Below are 16,633 nucleotides of genomic sequence, written 5' to 3'. Positions count from 1 at the left end.
CATCACAGCCCCCAGGGGCAGACAGGAGCAAGTGGCACCCACAGGCAGAGGGGCACTCACCCCCCAGCTGCAGCAGGTGTCACCTCTCCCCACCCCCAGAGCCCCACAGGGAAAGGCAGGTCTGACTCAGCTGGTGCATGGGTTTAAATACATTACATACATTTCAACAGTGCATGAGAACGATACATTACAGGTCAGGTTGCAGCAGCAGCAGCCGCCAAAAAGATGGAATCTTGCCTCCGGCTTGCTAGCAGTGGCCACAGCCCACGAAGCCCCTGGCCAGCTCCAGCGCACAGGGGCCCAGGTACTGCAGCCCAGGCCTGCCCCAGAGCCTGACTCCCCCCACCCACTTCCGTTCATGGAGGGGAATGTGCCCAACCCCCCTGCCCCAATGGGGCAGCACAGCCTGAGCCCCAGTGCTATTGCTAGGCCACCCCAGGGGGCTTGGGGCAGGACCAGGAGGAGGAGCTTGGCCCAGGCCCAGCCTGGGAACCAGCTGTATGATGCCCAGAACTGCCCCTGGGCAGTGCCCATGAGGCAAGCCGCCTGGCTGCAGGACCAGCAACAGGGTGGGGAAGAGGGAGCCGTACAGATGTATGGAGCCAGAACCCTTCCAGCAGCCATAGCTCACCTAGCAGGCACCAGCCCCCCCATGCCAGGCTGAACTCCCCCCTGGCTGGGAAGGGCTGGCATGGCTCCCTTGAGAAGTGAAGCCAGGCTGCCCCAACATGCAGCCAGGGCCTGCAGAGCAGAGGGCGAGTGCCCCTGGACAGAGGGCCTGCCCAGCAGCCTGAGGGCAGGAGCAGAGGGGAACATGGGCCCCTCATATAGGAGAGAGGGTGGAATAATGGCAGGCCAGCTAAACCAGGATAGATCACCCTGTGCCCAGTGGGGAAGGGGGACAAGCAGCTCCCATACCAGGGCCCTCAGCTTTCCTATGAAGTGGGGCCAGGTCCCAGCATGCATCACTCCTGTGCCAAGGTGCTCAGCGCTCCCTGGGATCCACAGTCTCCAGCCCCTGCTCTCCCCTCTGCAGGAAGGGCAACTACAAACACTCAATAGCGCAGCTGTCTGGGGCACCCCCAGGCCTGCTGCCCCCTGCCAGCTCAGCCCTGGGCACGTGCTGGGTCTCCTGTGCCAGCCCCTCAACTCATGCACATGCCTCCTCTCCAGGGACACCAGCTCCAAACAGCCAGTGGGGAGGGGGGGCAGCCCAGCAGGGCCACTTCCAGCTGACACTGGCTGCCTTTATTCCCCTGCAGTCAGCGAGCAGCCTGGGTTCCTGAGGGGTGGGCGGATCCCAGCCCCAGCAGGGAGCAGATGGGCTCAGAACCACATGCAGGAGGCAGGCCCCGGCTCCACTCACTCAGCAGCTGCATTGAGGACTCCTGCTGAGCGGGCAGTTTGCAGCTGGAGCTGGGCTCTGCCAGGCTGCGTCCAAGCCCCGCAGCACGGGGAATCCATGGCTCTGCCCGGGCAGAGTTCAGCTGGAAGTTCCCCCAGATGCACCTGCCCTCTCCTGGAGCGTAGAGTCCTGGCTGCAGGTCCGCAGCAGCAGACAGGAGCAGGCCAGCACTGCTCCAGCCAGCCCAGGGGGCCCAGCAGCCAGCTACCACCAGGAGAAGAAGGGCTTGCGGCTCTGGAAGCTCTGTGTGTAGGATTCGCTGGCGCTGCGCTGGTGGGAGCGTGCCGTCTCCACGATCACCGGTGGCATCTGCACCAGGTGTAGGGGGCTCTTCCCGTCCTTCAGGGCCTGTGTCAGGTTCAGGATCTAGGCAACAGAGCAGAAGGGATGCTGAGTCCAGGACTCCTGCCCTAGGCACCGCAGACCAGGGAACTGCCGGGGCCACTGTCCCCCCTGAGGGGCACTAGGCCAGTGTCCCACACTGCAGCGCCCAGCATGCCCCTGCCATGCCTGCCCACAGGGCAAGAGGGAGCCGTTGCCCCGCCCCACCAAGAGGGGCCTTCCCAGCATACCTGGCCCCTCAGGACAGCAATCTGCTTGTGGAACTGCCCCCGGTCAAAGCCAGGGTCCTTCTGCAAGAGAAACGGCAGTGAGGGACAGGCAGCGAGACACCCCTCACCCCCCAAGGCAGTGAGACCCCAGGCCCTGGCAACAACACCCCTGCCTCCCTCACCCAGGCAGCGAGACACCCCCGCCAAGGCAGCGACACGCCCCACCCCCCGGCAGTGACACACCCGTCTCCCTCACCAAGGCAGTGAGACCCTGGACGCAGACCCCTGCTGCGAGACCCCCGGGCCCTAGGCAGCAAGGCCCCTGCCCTGACAGCAGCTGCTGCCTGGGATTTCTGCTCCCCCAAGAAGGTGCTAGCAGGATGCAGCAAAACCCACCCCACACAGGCTGAGCCCCCCACCCCCTGGCTCTGAAAGGGTCTCATTGCACCACCCAGGCCAGCCCCTCCCATCTACATGACAGACCTCCCTCCCTCCCAGGCCCCCACCTGACCTTGAAGAGTTCGTACAAATCCTCCTCCAGGTCTTTGACGAAGTTGGGGTCGGAAACCTTTGGGAGGATCAGGTCTTTGATCTCCTGTGAGAAGGGGACTTTGGCCTGGGGCAGCCATGCCCAGTAGAAGGGGTCTGGGGGGGGAAGAGCCGGAGCCGAGGTCAGAGTCATGTGCTCAGCCCTGGCCTGTGAAGGATGGCATGGGGGTCACAGCCTGGTGCCCTGGGGACAGCTCCACCCGTTGGGGGGCTGGCATGAGCCCTCTTGCCATGGCTCCCACCCCTTGAACCATCTCCCAGCCCCCAGGGGGAACTGAGGCCACCCTGCTGCTTCTGGGAGCATGGTGCCCGGCTGGCTCCAGGGAGCTGGTGCGGGGCTGCAGGCCTAGCCTGGGGGATTGCCAGCATAAGACAAGTTGTCAAAGCACCAGGCTGGCCCCAGGTTCGCGAGCAGGAGCGCAGCAGAGGGACCTACATGCTCTCCAGGAGTCGGGGTGCTTCAGGGGGAAGGCCAAGCCGTTGTCTATGGCAGCCAGTTTGATGATGGGCTCCTTCACCACCACCCACTCAGAGTCCTACAGGGGAAACAAATCGATCAGGAGTCACCAGGGGCAGGGAAGCCAGAGCCCAGCACTCACCCCTGGCACCACCATGCAGCCTGGTCCCTGCCCCGGGCACTTCCTCTGTTCTGAACCACCTGCTGCCTGGCTCCTCCGCTCTCATCCCAGACTCCCCTCACTGCCAACATACTGCCCTGGGCACAGGAGCCGGTGCACTGCACTGAGGGGGTCAGGGCTGGCACTGAACTCAAATCACATGGGGACCGACTCCTTACACACCTGTCTCTAACATGTAGGAAAAAGCCACATAATTGGGGGGACTGTGATTTGAGTGACATGCGCCGGAGGTCTCCTGCTGACAGCTTTAAGACATCCTTGGAATTTCTAACCATTATTAATGACAGTTTCCAAACTCAAAGTGCTGCAGCCAACTTGGGGGAATTCTCTAGCAGACGTTGTCCTACAGATAAGGAGGAGCTGACCACATAACTAGAAGTTAATGGGACCTTAGGTACAAGTGATCGTGACTGATCACACTTATAACATGGAAGCAGAAAGAAGCCCAGGCCAGTGGTATAAATACTTGGGGCTTTAACAAGGCCAGTTTCACAAAGCTTAAAAACAATGATGAGCCAAATCAGCTGGGAGGGAGAGTTTAATGAGACCAATGTGAATGATCATTGGGGATCATTTAAGAACACTTCACTGGATGGCCCAAGCGCCACAATTGAGGAAGAGGGTTCCGCTGATTAAACAAAACTGAACTGGTTTAGGGGGAAGTGACAGCAGCTATAACAAATAATGAGATAGTACACACAAATGGGAGACGGGGGAGTTGATAGTAATGAGTATAAATCAGACGTTAGGAATCTTCCCGGGACGGAGTCCCCCAGCCTGTAAGTGTGACCTGCAGTCTTTGTCCCTAGGTGTGTACATTGACATTTAGCCGCGTGAAAATGCACATTGTTTACTCGTGCTTGTTTGCCAAGCGATGCAGATCACGCTGTATCTGTGACCTGTCCTCTTTGCTATTTACCACCCCCCCCAGATTTTGGGTCATCTGCAAACTTTATCAGGGATGATTTTATGTTTTCTTCCTGGTCATTGATAAAACTTACATTGTGTAGGGCCAAGAACTGATCCCTGCAGGACCTCACTGGAAACAGATCTACTCAATGATAATTCCCCAGTTACAGTGACATTTTGAGACCTATCAGTTACCTAGCGTTTAGTCCATTTCATGTGTGCCAGGTTAATTTTATATTGTTCATTTTTTTTTTTTAATTCAAAATGTCATGCAAGTCCCAAGTCAAATGCCTTACAGAAGTCTAAGTATGTTTCATAAGCACTATTACCTTAAGAACATAAGAATGGCCAGACTGGGTCAGACCAAAGGTCCATCCAGCCCAGTATCCTGTCTCCTGACAGTGGCCAATGCCAGGTGCCCCAGAGGGAGTGAAGCTAACAGGTAATGATCTAGTGATCTCTCTCCTGCCATCCATCTCCACCCTCTGACAAACAGAAGCTAGGGACACCATTCCTTACCCATCCTGGCTAATAGCCATTAATGGACTTAGCCTCCATGAATTTATCCAGTTCTCTTTTAAACCCTATTATAGTCCTAGCCTTCACAACCTCCTCAGGCAAGGAGTTCCATAGGTTGACTGTGCGCTGAGTGAAGAACAGCTTCCTTTGATTTGTTTTAAACCTGCTGCCCATTAATTTCATTTGGTGGCCCCTAGTTCTTATATGATAGGAACAAGTAAATAACTTTTCCTAATTCACTTTCTCCACACCACTCATGAGTCTATACACCTTTATCATATCCCCCCTTAGTCTCCTCTTTTCCAAGATGAAAAGTCCTAGCCTCTTTCATCTCTCCTCATATGGGACCCTAATCATTTTAGTTGCCCTTTTCTGAACCTTTTCTAATGCCAGCATATCTTTTTTGAGATGAGGGGACCACACCTGTACGCAGTATTCATGATGTGAGCGTATCATGGATTTATTTAAGGGCAATAAGATATTCTTCATCTTATTCTCTATCCCTTTTTTAATGATTCCCTAACATCCTGTTTGCTTTTTTGACTGCCGCTGCACACTGTGTGGACATCTTCAGAGAACTATCCACAATGACTCCAAGATCTTTCTCCTGATTAGTTGTAGCTAAATTAGCCCCCCCTCATATTGTATGTATAATTGGGATTATTTTTTTCCAATGTACATTACTTTACATTTATCCACATTAAATTTCATTTGCCATTTTGTTGCCCAATCCCTTAGTTTTGTGAGATCTTTTTGAAGTTCTTCACAGTCTGCTTTGGTATTAACTATTTTGAGCAGTTTAGTATCATCTGCAAACTTTGCCACCTCGCTGTTTACACCTTTCTCCAGATCATTTATCAATAAGTTGAATAGGATTGGTCCTAGGACTGACCCTTGGGGAACACCACTAGTTACCCCCTCCTTTCTGAAAATTTACCATTTATTCCTACCCTTTGTTCCCTGTCTTTTAACCAGTTCTCAATCCATGAAAGGATCTTCCCTCTTATCCCATGACAACTTAATTTACGTAAGAGCCTTTGGTGAGGGACCTTGTCAAAGGCTTTCTGGAAATCTAAGTACACTATGTCCACTTTATCAACTTAACTTATAATCTCCATCAAAGAATATATCCAATTTGACAGGATCTAATTTCCATAATCTGAACTCATTTGCTTTAATTACATTATGCTCCTTTAGTTCTTTAGTAACTGAGTCCTGCATTAGCAACTCCATTATCTTGCCCAGGATAGCTGTCAGGCCTATAATTACCCAGGTCATCTTGTTTACCCTTTTTAAAAATTGGCATAACAGTAGCTTTCTTCCAGTCTTCTGGAACTTTCCCAGTGCTCCATAACCTATTGAAAATCAACATTAATGGTCCAGCGAGTTCCTCAGGCAGCTCTTTTTAAACTCTTGAATGCAAGTTACCTGGACTTGCTGATTTAAAAATGTCTAACTTTACTAATGTCTAACACTCTCCAGAGGTACAAGGTGAATTGAAATAGTATTGTCTCCATACAATGAGAGATAATTTTTTTTTTGCCCCCAGAATATTAATGTTTACTGAACATTTCTGCCTTTTCTGCATTATCACTAATAATTCTACCACCATTTCCATCTGTCAATGGACCAATACCATTGTCAGGCTCCTCCTTATTGTCCCTCACTCTGCTGGCCATGGATTTCTCTGCGTCTCCCTGGACTTCCCTTATCACATTTTCTACAATTCCCAACTTCTAATGAATATTTATTTCTACCAAATTTCCCCTTTCTTCCATTCATTCTATTTTTAATTTTTTTTTTTTTTAATATTTTTTAAACATACCAGGGTGACGCTGTGGCTAAAAGAACAAATGCGATCCTGGGATGCATAAACAGGGGACTTGAGAAGGAGCAGAGAGGTGATTTTACCTCTGGATTTGGCACTGGTGTCCAGTTCTGGTGCACACAAAGTCAAGAAGGATGTGGGTAAATTGGAGAGGGGTCAGAGAAGAGTCACGGGAATGATTAAAGGATTAGAAAACCTGCCTGATAGTGACAGACTCAAGGAGCTCGATCTATTTAGCTTAACAAGGAGAAGGCTAAGGGGTGACTCGATCTGTCTGTCAGCACCTACAAGGGGGACAGATATTTAACCACAAGCTCTGCAGTCCAGCCAAAGAAGGTCTCACTCAATCCAGTGGCTGGACGTTGAAGCTACACAGATAGAGGCTGGAAATGAGGTGTACATTAACCACTGGAACGACTTCCCAGGCTCGGGGTGGATTCTCCATCACCAGCCATTGTTAAATCCAGACGGGATGTTTTTGAAGCTCTGCCCTAGGAATTATTGCAGGGCAGGTCTCTGCCCTGTGTTATACAGGAGGTCAGATGAGATGCCCACAATGGTCCCTTCTAGCTCCCAACGCCCCTCCTGCTTAGAGAGTGCCAAGAATTGGCCAATACCACCTGCAGCTGGCTGGGGCTCAGACCACACAGCCTTTGGGGCTTCACAGCAGGGCTGGGAGCCCTCACGTCGCTGAGAGACTGAATGAGCCACAGCTCGACTGCCACATAGCACTACTGTTGTGGGGACGGCGAGTCTACCTAGCAACACCATCACAAGCACATGTCTCCAGCCTGCCACATGGTACCTAAACAGAGCCCAGCTCCCCATCTGCATCCCTATGCCAACACCTGCACAGAACGGGCCCTGGCTCCTCCCTCGACAAGAGCCTCGGTCCATGTAAATCACACTGCCATCAGCCAGAAGGGGAGGCTTGCGAGAACCATCCATGGGGCTGGGCAACTCCCCACCACTGGAGAGAAGACCCAGAACCTCAGCACATTCAGAACTCGCCTCTGTTGCCTGACAGTCCAGTGACTTTCCCCACGCTCCCTGCCCAGCCCCCTCCCCACTCACCCGCACACTTGTGCTGTCCAGCGGGCAGTCATACTTGATCAGCCAGTTGTCATTGCCTCGATCTGCAGGGAGCAGAACCAGTGGACGTCACTACAGGACCTGCCCTGTTTGGGGAGGAGCAGCACCAAAGCTCCCTGCTCGGGCATGCGAGGCACGGAGTGGGGGGTCACAGTCTCCAGCAGCACCAGGGCAACCCTGGGCCACGTAACCCTCTGGGTGTGCACGGCACACGGGAGGGGACACAGACTCCTCCAGGGATTTTGGGGGGAGGGGACGGGGGAGGGGGAAGATAGAACCACACACATGAGGGCCCCAGGGGGAGCTCAGTGGCTGGCAAAGGGAATTCTACCTGGGAAACGGCTCCAGGCCCCAAGCCAGCCAGGGCTGCCCCCAAATACGTCACCCCCAGAGACCGAACAGTTTGGGAGCATTCACAGGCACAGCCCAGGAGCGGCATCTTCCCCTCCAGCCCTGCCTTGGCAGCTGGACCAAGCTCAGGCCCCAAGGCCAGGAGACGCACCCCACTCCCAGACCGAGCAGGGCCAGACTCTGCCTGGCACGGTGCTGAGGAGGGGAGCGTTCCCCCAAGCCAGTCACGAACCCCCCTGCCCAGGCCAGTGCCAAGCAGGGATAGAACCGCAGCTCCAGCTCCTTGGCATTCCAGCTGCAGACAGGGTTTTAACCGCAGGGCCCCGGCCAGGCCAGCCTGAGCTATGACCTTCTACCTCCCCTGGCTACACCATTCGTGTCAGGGAAGTGGTGCTGTTAGCTGCCGTGATCCACCCCAGTCACAGCTGCCCTGTGGCAGGGGGTGCAGCGACTCCGCACCCTCCCCCCGTCCTGGGGCAGCAATATGCTGCTCTCCCCCTCCCCAGCTCCCTCCAGGCAGCAAGGCCCAATGCCGGGGCTCCTGGGCATGGGTGCGGCACCAGCCCCACCTGTGTTCCTGATGATGTAGTCCAGGACCACCAGCCTCTCGAACTGCAGCAGCAGCTGCCGGTTGGTGTTCTCGGGGAGCGGCTCCGCCTCGAAGCGCCGCAGCCAGTAATCCGCGTCCTTGTAGCCTTCCACGAAGAGCTGGAAGGAGCCCACCTGCAGCAGAGAGGCCAGGTGTGACGGAGCAGGGAGGATTGACCTGGGGATGTGGCAGGGGAGTTTTACTGGGACTGTCTGCATTGGGGATGGGATAGCAGGGGGTGGCTTCACTACCGGGACAATACCTGAGCCTGTCACCTGAGCCAGAAGGAGGGTTGGGGCGAGGTGACACCTTTTGCCTGGGAAGCTGGACAAAGGCTAGAGGAGGAGCCGGAGGCTGGGTGAGTCGGCAGGAAGGGGTTTTGAGTTGGGAGTGGACTGGGGAAATGGAGGGAACCCCAAGGCTGGGGTCTACGCTCCCTGCCCCCCAAAAGGACCTGTCTGAGAGGTCCTAGTTGTACCAACAAGCTCTGTTTGGGACTGTGCTCCTGTCCTCCAATAAGCCTTCCATTTTACTGGCTGGCTGAGAGTCACAGGGAATCACAGGAAGTGGGGGTGTAGGGCCCTGATTCCCGCACACTGCGTGACACCAGGTGAGGGGGCTGCGGACACAGGGCAGCCCCAGGGGGTCTCTGACAGCCCCTACCTTTGGCGGCAGGCCGATGCGGTTGAATCGTTGCCCAACTTTTGGCACCTTCTCCAGGGCCAGCTTTTTCCCTCTGGACTTCACCCGGTCAATGGCACTGTAGTTGAAAGTCTCGCTGGCCAGATACACCACCTGGGGGGGGACAGCGGTCAGCGCGGAGCACAGGCAGAGCTGCTGGACCCTAGGTGGGACGTGGCCTTCCCGCAGCGTGGGCTGGGACTCTGCCTGTTCCTAGGCCAGCAGCCTACGCCCAGGAGCGCAGGACCCGCGAGGGCACCAGCAGAGCTGCGGGGGCGTGGAAAAGCAGCCCACCCAATGATGGGCTCTGCCCCCCCCCCCCATTCACCTTTGTGCGGGGAACAATGTTGAGCTCCAGTTTCTGGTCCACCAGGCTGGCGCCGGCCTCGGACAGGTAGCCCTGGTTGAGGACCAGGCAGTCTCTCCCGAAGCAGCAAGGGCAGCAGAGCTGCTGCAGCCATTTGGTCCACTTGGGGTTCAGCTGCCCGTAGGGCTCCTCATTCTTGGGCTTGAAGACGCCGATGATTTTCTGGAGACAGAGGGAGGCAGCTGGGTCTCTGCAGGAGAGGGATGTGGGACAGCAGGGACGAACCTCCCACCAGTCGGACCTCTGAGCCCCCACCGGCTCCTGACAAACCCCACCAGGGAGAGAAGGGAGGACTCTGCAGCAGCAGGGAACAGACTGCATGCCTCTCAGCAGGGATCACCTACCTCGCTCGTCCCTGCGCGCACACACCGCCCCCCCCCGCGGGGCCCCTGGCTCGGGCTGGGCTTGGCCACCAGGGAGTTTGAGCCTCTTCCCAGCTGACCCACAGCTCAGCCGGCGGGCCAGGCCCCTCACAGCCTGGGCAGCAGCTCAGGGAGGTGAGGGCTGCCCAGCCCCCACACCGGGACCAGCGGTAGGGCCTGCCAGAACCCGCCTGCTGCTCGGTAAGGAGCTGGAATGTTTGGGGCGTGGCTGGAAACCTTCGGGGGGGGGGACCCCACCCTGTAGCACCAGGAATCCCCACTCCAAAGGGGGCTTCCAAAGTGCCATGAGTTGACTGGTTCTCTCCCCGCCCCCGCCTGCTCCTGCAGGCCAGCACCCTGGGCCGCCCTGGGGGCCGCCGGGCCGTGGAGAGCAGCAAGAGCAATGGCAGCACCACCCAGGCCCCCTCACCCCCTGCCCCAGGCCACTCCTGTCACCCCGGGACCCAGAAGCCCAGGGAGGGTCAGCCTGTCCCCAGAGCCAAGGGACCAGTGGGCACAGGACAGGACATGGCTCCACCCGGGACTCGTTCACCACCCAGAGGCCTTGGTGCTGCTCTGCCAGTGACGCCAGCACACTGCCCCTAGAGGCTGTAGGCCTGGAGCCGGAGACCCCCTGAGAGCGGAGGGGCCGGACCTGCCACAAAGCCCTGCTCACCCCACGGCAGGCTCCAGGCAGTAGGGAAGACGCTCGCAGGCAGGGGCTGGACCCACGCCAGGGATGAGGCAGTGGATACAAGAAGGTCCCCATGGCACTGTAGCAGGAGCCTTGCCCAGGCCCCACCACCACGGAGATGCAAGGGCTCTGGGGGGAGCGGACAGGACACACACTCGTGGGCTGGGGGACCCATCTCCACCTTGACCTATTGCAAGTGAACCCCAGCTAGAGCATCCCGGGCTCTAACCCCCCTGGCACATGGGCATCGCAAGCCTGCTGCTGGGATGGGGGTTCTGCATTGGATGAGACAGGACATCTCACCATCCCCATGACAAACCCCGGTCCATGGAGGGTACGCACGAAGATCACTCCCCACATGTGCACCACTGGGGTCCAGCCACAGGACCCAAAAGGACTCGAAGCCGGGCAGGACTCAGCCAGCCCTGGTCAGGGCAGCCCCGTTCTCCAGCCAGAGCCTGGGAGCGGTGCTAGAGGCATGACCTGCTCATGACCTGGATCCAGACACGTGCCCCCCAGCCCCCGGCAGGGGACCCTGGGAAGAGGCAGCTGCCTCCTGACTTCAGGGACACCAGCCCATGAGTCACTGAGCCCTTGGCTCAGCACCTAAGGTGAGAGGAGCCACGTGGGTCTGCATCCAAGGGAACCGGCTGACCCGCGAGTCCCCGCCCCCAGCAGATGCCCACACCACACCCAGTGCAGCCGAGTGACACATGCTGGCCTGGCAGCTGAGCCCCTGGGCACCTGCCGAGGGGCAGGGTGAGGCAGGGACCAGGCGGAACAGTCTCTGCAGCAGAGCCCAGAGCTGGAGCCATCTGCAAAGGCCCCTCTAGTCCAGGGCACTGAGGCCACGGGCCAGGGCACAGCCCCGCGGAGAGCTGGCCCAGCCCCATGCTGCCCAGGCTGGAGTGATGTGAATGTGGCCCAGCCCATACCAGTCAGACTGGCAGAGGACAGCCAGGCCTGGAGAGCAACTCACATGGGCACATGATCCTCGTCCCCAGGCTGGGGCCTGCTCCAACCTGCCAAAGCCTGGAGCACCCTTCCCTGGCACAGGCCCGCTGCCATGTGGAGACAGGCTTGGCTCCTGCCTGCCACCCACTGACTGGCTCGGCCATGGCAGGTGTAAACTATGGGGCCCCATCCCAGCAGCCCCTGGAACCCAGCGCAGGGCAGAGCCCCACGCACTGGGAATGCAGCCCCAACAGCACCAGGGCAGAGGAGGACCCAGAGCACTACAGCAGACAGAGAGGGGATGGAGTCAGAGCATCGGGAAAGGGAGGGACTCTCAGGGGCAGTGTCTGGGATTGACGCACCCCACGGAAAGGGACGGCTGCCCGGTTTGAGCTGGGGAGCTCGGGGAGAGGAGCCAGGGCTGGGTATCGAGGGCAGCAGGCGTCGGGATCCCAGCAGTGCGTGGCAGGGGGCACTGGCAGCGACAGAGGGAGCTCAGGGACCAGGGCTCAGCACCCCCAGTGCCTGCCCTCCCTGCAGGGAGCAAGTGGGGCCTGGCACTAGCTGCTCGGGCGAGATTCAAGGGCTCTCAGTTCGAGGCAGCTCCAGCTGGGGAGAGAGGGGCTCCCCTTACCACGCCAGCCAGCGACCCCTGCCCCAGTGTGCCCAGCCAGGGGCTGAGCCCCTGAACCAGGCACCCATGAGCTGCATGGTCAGCACCCCCCAGCTGTCAGTTGTACCCCCTCAGCCCCAGGGGCTCTCTCCAGGCCCCACAGCTGTGCACAGGACCACTGGCCAGGGGAGGGGTTCAGGGGCTCACCACAAGCAGCCAGGCGTGGGGCGGAGGGACAGCCAGCTGGGAGCAGCCGGCTGCAGCCTCTCCCAGTTCTGGCCCCATGTGATTCAGCAGGGCACGACCACCCCGCCCTCCTCGGGACCAGGCCAGAGCCAAGCAGTCTCAGCAGTTCAGTCACAGGTCCCCTTTCAGTGGGTGGCATTTCTCGGGCTGGGACCACAAGCAGGAAGTGGTGCACAGCCGCGATGGCTCGCTCCCCCAGCCAGCGCGGGGCCCCTGCCCTTCACCCCACACGGCATGCCCACAGCCTCCCTGCTGCCTGTCCTGCCACTGCAGAGAGGCCATCCCCAGAGAGAGCGGAGAAGAGGCTCCGTGGCAGGGCAAAGTCCTTGGCAGTGCAGCGTGCCGGGGGAAGAGCCCTGCTCTGAGGGAGGGGAAGAGAGACTGGAGTGGGCACCAAGGGGTCTGTTCGCCGCACACATGGTGCTCAGTGCTGCACGCACAGAGCAGCCGGCCCCAATGGCAGGGGCACACGACTGGCAGGGAGGCCCAGGGATCTGAACGAGGGGCCCAGGAGGAGAGACAGGCGACAGAGGAAGGGCAGCAACACAGCATGAGACAGAGCGCCCCACACAGAACACTGCAGCTCCATTCCCTTAACAGTGGCACTTCAGACCCCGCACCTGGGGGCAAGCCCCTCACCCCACTGTCCACAGCCTCATGCCACCACAAGGCCCGAGAACGGAGCCCTTGGGAACCGGTGGTAGCACAGGCTGGGGGCCCAGGACCCTGGAGCTCTGTGTGGCCTGCCCAGATTCTGGCGCAAGTTCCCAGAGATCCCCATCACTGGGAGGGGATGGCCAGGCAGACAGAGCGTCAGGTGTAAAAGTCGGACTCCCTGGCACCACAGGGTCGAATCCCATCAGGTCCAGTTCAGCCCTTCATGCTCTGAAGTGCCAGAGGACACCCAGGCTGGGCAGAGCAGGGGGGCACTTTCCCTCTGTAGTAAGGTTTTCCCTGGTATCCTCAAACTTCCCATCCATTCATCCACCACACAGGACAGTGGGCTGTGACCCTCCACCCCAGAGGTGGCCGCATTTCAGTGCTACTCTGGTCAGTTTTGCTCCTGGCTCTGTCACTGATTCACTGCGTGACCCTGTAAGAGTCCCTTCCCTTCTACGCCTGCAGAACGGCATAACACTGATCTACCTGCTTCATTCCTTGTTTGTCGAGTGCTTTGGAATCCCAGAAAAGCAGAGAGGACTGGAGGACAGGGTTGGGAGAAGGTATTGGGCCAATGGGGGCCAGAAAAGCAGCCACACACACCGAGCCCCACAGTGCCAGGCCCTCAGCTGCACTCATTCCTTACGGTGCTTGACAAGTGCTCTTTGCTGCCCAGCGGTGATAGCTACTCAGGGGCTCTGGGCCTCTGCCATCTCCTGGCTGGAGGACCCTCCCTGCCCTTCTGCACTGCGTCCCACCTGAAAGCCCCCCAGACACACAGGGTTATGGGCAGCTCCTGCGAGGAGGTGGGCAGGCACCCAAGCCAGGAATAACCCCCCATCTACTGAACCCCAGTGCCACACCCTCAGACAACGCTTCCACCCACACACACTCTCTGCATTGCTGGGAACGGCGCAGAGCCAGGGTGAAAAGGAAGTTGCTCATTGGTTCTATTGCCTCACCTCTGGCTGGGGCAGAGCCGCCTACGCCCCAGGACCCAGCCAGTGGAAGACCTGGTAGCCAGAATCCCAGCTGGCCCCCGACAGGGGCAGGGAAGTTGGTGTTATGAAAACCCCAGCCAAGCCAAGCCTTGCTCCAGGAGCAGCAATAGACAAGGGAGCCCCAGGAACCAGCAGCGAGACTAATCCGGTTAGCAGCCAGAGTCACAAGGCAGCCACCCAGCCCCACGTCCAGCCCTGATCAGCGCCCTGGAGAATGCTGCAGCGCAGCCAACCGGACCCACCGGGAGTGGAGATATGGCGAGGACTTCACGCTGGCTTGGTCCATCCCCCTCCTGCAGGGAACATGTCTTGCTCTGCTCCCACAGCACCATACCACGGAGTCTGCGCCAGCGACCCCACAGGGCCGGGGCACAGAGAGAGGGGCTCTGTGACAGCCATGGGCTCAGGAAGGGTTCAGTGGGGAGGGTTAGTTAGGAGGCAGGCCCAAGCCTATAGGGGTGTGAGGGAACGAGGCAATGAGACAGGAGCACAGACAGACCTGGGCTGAGAGCGTCTATCTCCCTTACGGCGCCCCTCCCGGAGATTGTAGCGCCGGATCCCTGGCTGGGACAATGGCCACGGCAAGGCATGTAACCCCAGCACGCAGAGTCAGACTCCGTGGCAGAGTCCTGACAACTGGCATGTCCTCTGGGCCTGTCTGCGTGGGACGGCTGCACTGTTCATTCAAACCCAGCTTCTGACGGCAAGGCGTGTAACCCCAGCACGCAGAGTCAGACTCCATGGCAGAGTCCTGACAACTGGCATGTCCTCTGGGCCTGTCTGCGTGGGACGGCTGCACTGTTCATTCAAACCCAGCTTCTGATCTCTGTAACAACCAGTGCAAACCTGCGGGGACACTTGGGTTTAGCTGAAACCTGCTCCCCAGTCAAAACCAGAAGAGGTCCCCAGACCGATCAGCAGCACCCAGAGCTGGCACCCCTGTCAGTCGAAAGCCGCACTTCGGTTAAACTGATGCAGCTGCCCAGGGCGACACAGACTTTCCTAGGCCCTGGCCACCACTCCAGCCCAGAAAGCCCCGTCCTAAGCCCACGCTATTCAGTCACTGAACGCTGCAGGAGATGGGACGAGGCTGAGCACTCTGGGCAGCCAAGCCCTGCAGCAGGGAGACCTACACAGTCTCACACACTCAAAAGGGGTCTTGGCCTGCCACCGCCGGGCCTGGGGGTCTAATCAGAGCCGTCCAGCCACTGGCCCGGTTCACTCAGAGGCAGCCGGGTCCATTAGCAACAAGCAGGCCCATCTCCGGGCAGTCCCAGCAAGTGGGGTAGGCGGAGGTTTGACACAGACAAGGACAGGATCCTCCAGTGTGTACAGCACCGGGAGCCCAATCCATGCTTCACTCTGCAGTCAACAACAAGTGGCGCAGGACATAAACCCAGGCCGGGGGTCAGCCTCCCCAGGGGGTGTGCAGCTAGGAGCGGGGACACAACCCGGCAGCCTGGGCCGGTACCTGACCCACACCCTACGGCGGGCCAGGCTCTTGCATCGCACCCCGGACACACTCCGCAGTCCCCGGGGAAGCGCGGTCAGGGCACAGCCCCCCGACAGGTCACTTCTCTTCCCGACACCCCCTCCTCGCCCAGAGAGACGGAGCCGGGCCCCCCGCCCTGGGGCGGGGGAGGGAGAGTCCCTACAGGGCACAGGGGCTGCTGAGCGGCCAGGCCCCCCCGGGCGCAGCGAGGGGAGGGCGCCGGCGGGACGGGGAAGCCGGAGAGGCCCAAGCTCCGCTGCGCGGCTGCCAGGAAGGGCCCGGGGGGCGCGGGGGCCAGGCCGGCGGGAGGAAGCGGCGGAGCGAGGCCAGGACCAGGCCGGCGGGAGGGGTCAGGGCGCCGCGGGGGTGCGGCGGGCGGGGGGGAGAGCAGGGGGGGCAGGCCAGGAGGGCGCGGGGGGGAGGGGGACAGGGGAGCCAGACCAGGAGGGGGGCCGGGACCAGGTCGGTGGGGGAGGACAGGGCACCGGGCGGAGGGGAGAGCGGGGGGGCAGGCCGGGAGGGCGCCGGCGGGACGGGGAAGCCGGAGAGGCCCAAGCTCCGCTACGCGGCTGCCAGGAAGGGCCCGGGGGGCGCGGGGGCCAGGCCGGCGGGAGGAAGCGGCGGAGCGAGGCCAGGCCGAGGGGGGCCGGCGGGAGGGGTCAGGGCGCCGGGGAGGTGCGGCGGGCGGGGGGGGGAGAGCAGGGGGGCAGGCCGGGAGGGCGCGGAGGTGGACAGGGGGGCGCCAGACCGGGAGGGGGGAGAGGGGCGGGCGGGGGCAAGCTGGGGGGAGGGCGCAGCGGGATGAGGGCGGGGTCAGGGCGCAGGGGGGGGACGGGGGAGGGGGGGGTCGGGGCGCCGGGGGGGGGGTCGGGGCCGGCGGGGGGGGGCGGGGGTCGGGTCGGGGGCGCCGGGCCGGCGGGGGGGGGCGGGGGTCGGGTCGGGGGCGCCGGGCCGGCGGGGGGGGGCGGGGGTCGGGTCGGGGGCGCCGGGCCGGCGGGGGGGGGCGGGGGGGGAGAGGGGGCGCCGGGCCGGCGGGGGGGGGCGGGGGGGGAGAGGGGGCGCCGGGCCGGCGGGGGGGGGCGGGGGGGGGGAGGGGAGAGGGGGCGCCGGCGGGGACTCTGAGATAGCGCGT

At 60.2% G+C, this 16,633-nt stretch overlaps 1 protein-coding gene across 2 annotated transcripts; it reads right to left on the bottom strand.

Annotated features, from left to right (window-relative positions):
- Positions 1-126: 126 nt before the first annotated feature.
- Positions 127-15,788, bottom strand: PI4K2A (phosphatidylinositol 4-kinase type 2 alpha). 2 transcript variants are annotated; one of them, XM_073354630.1, is made up of 9 exons: positions 12,310-15,785; positions 9,441-9,641; positions 9,095-9,226; positions 8,412-8,565; positions 7,474-7,535; positions 2,942-3,041; positions 2,468-2,601; positions 1,978-2,037; positions 127-1,771 (listed from the first exon to the last, which is right to left on the bottom strand). In XM_073354630.1, the coding sequence occupies exons 1-9, from the start codon at positions 12,385-12,387 to the stop codon at positions 1,610-1,612; spliced, it is 1,083 nt and encodes a 360-aa protein (XP_073210731.1). In that variant the 5' UTR covers positions 12,388-15,785; the 3' UTR covers positions 127-1,609. The 2 variants fall into 2 exon arrangements, with proteins under 2 accessions (XP_073210731.1, XP_073210730.1); XM_073354629.1 differs by having other exon boundaries at positions 9,441-15,788.
- Positions 15,789-16,633: the final 845 nt, after the last annotated feature.

The sequence above is a fragment of the Lepidochelys kempii genome, chromosome 7 (assembly GCF_965140265.1).
Source record: "Lepidochelys kempii isolate rLepKem1 chromosome 7, rLepKem1.hap2, whole genome shotgun sequence".
Lineage (NCBI taxonomy): Eukaryota > Metazoa > Chordata > Testudines > Cheloniidae > Lepidochelys > Lepidochelys kempii.
This window is presented reverse-complemented; position numbering and strand designations above follow the sequence as displayed.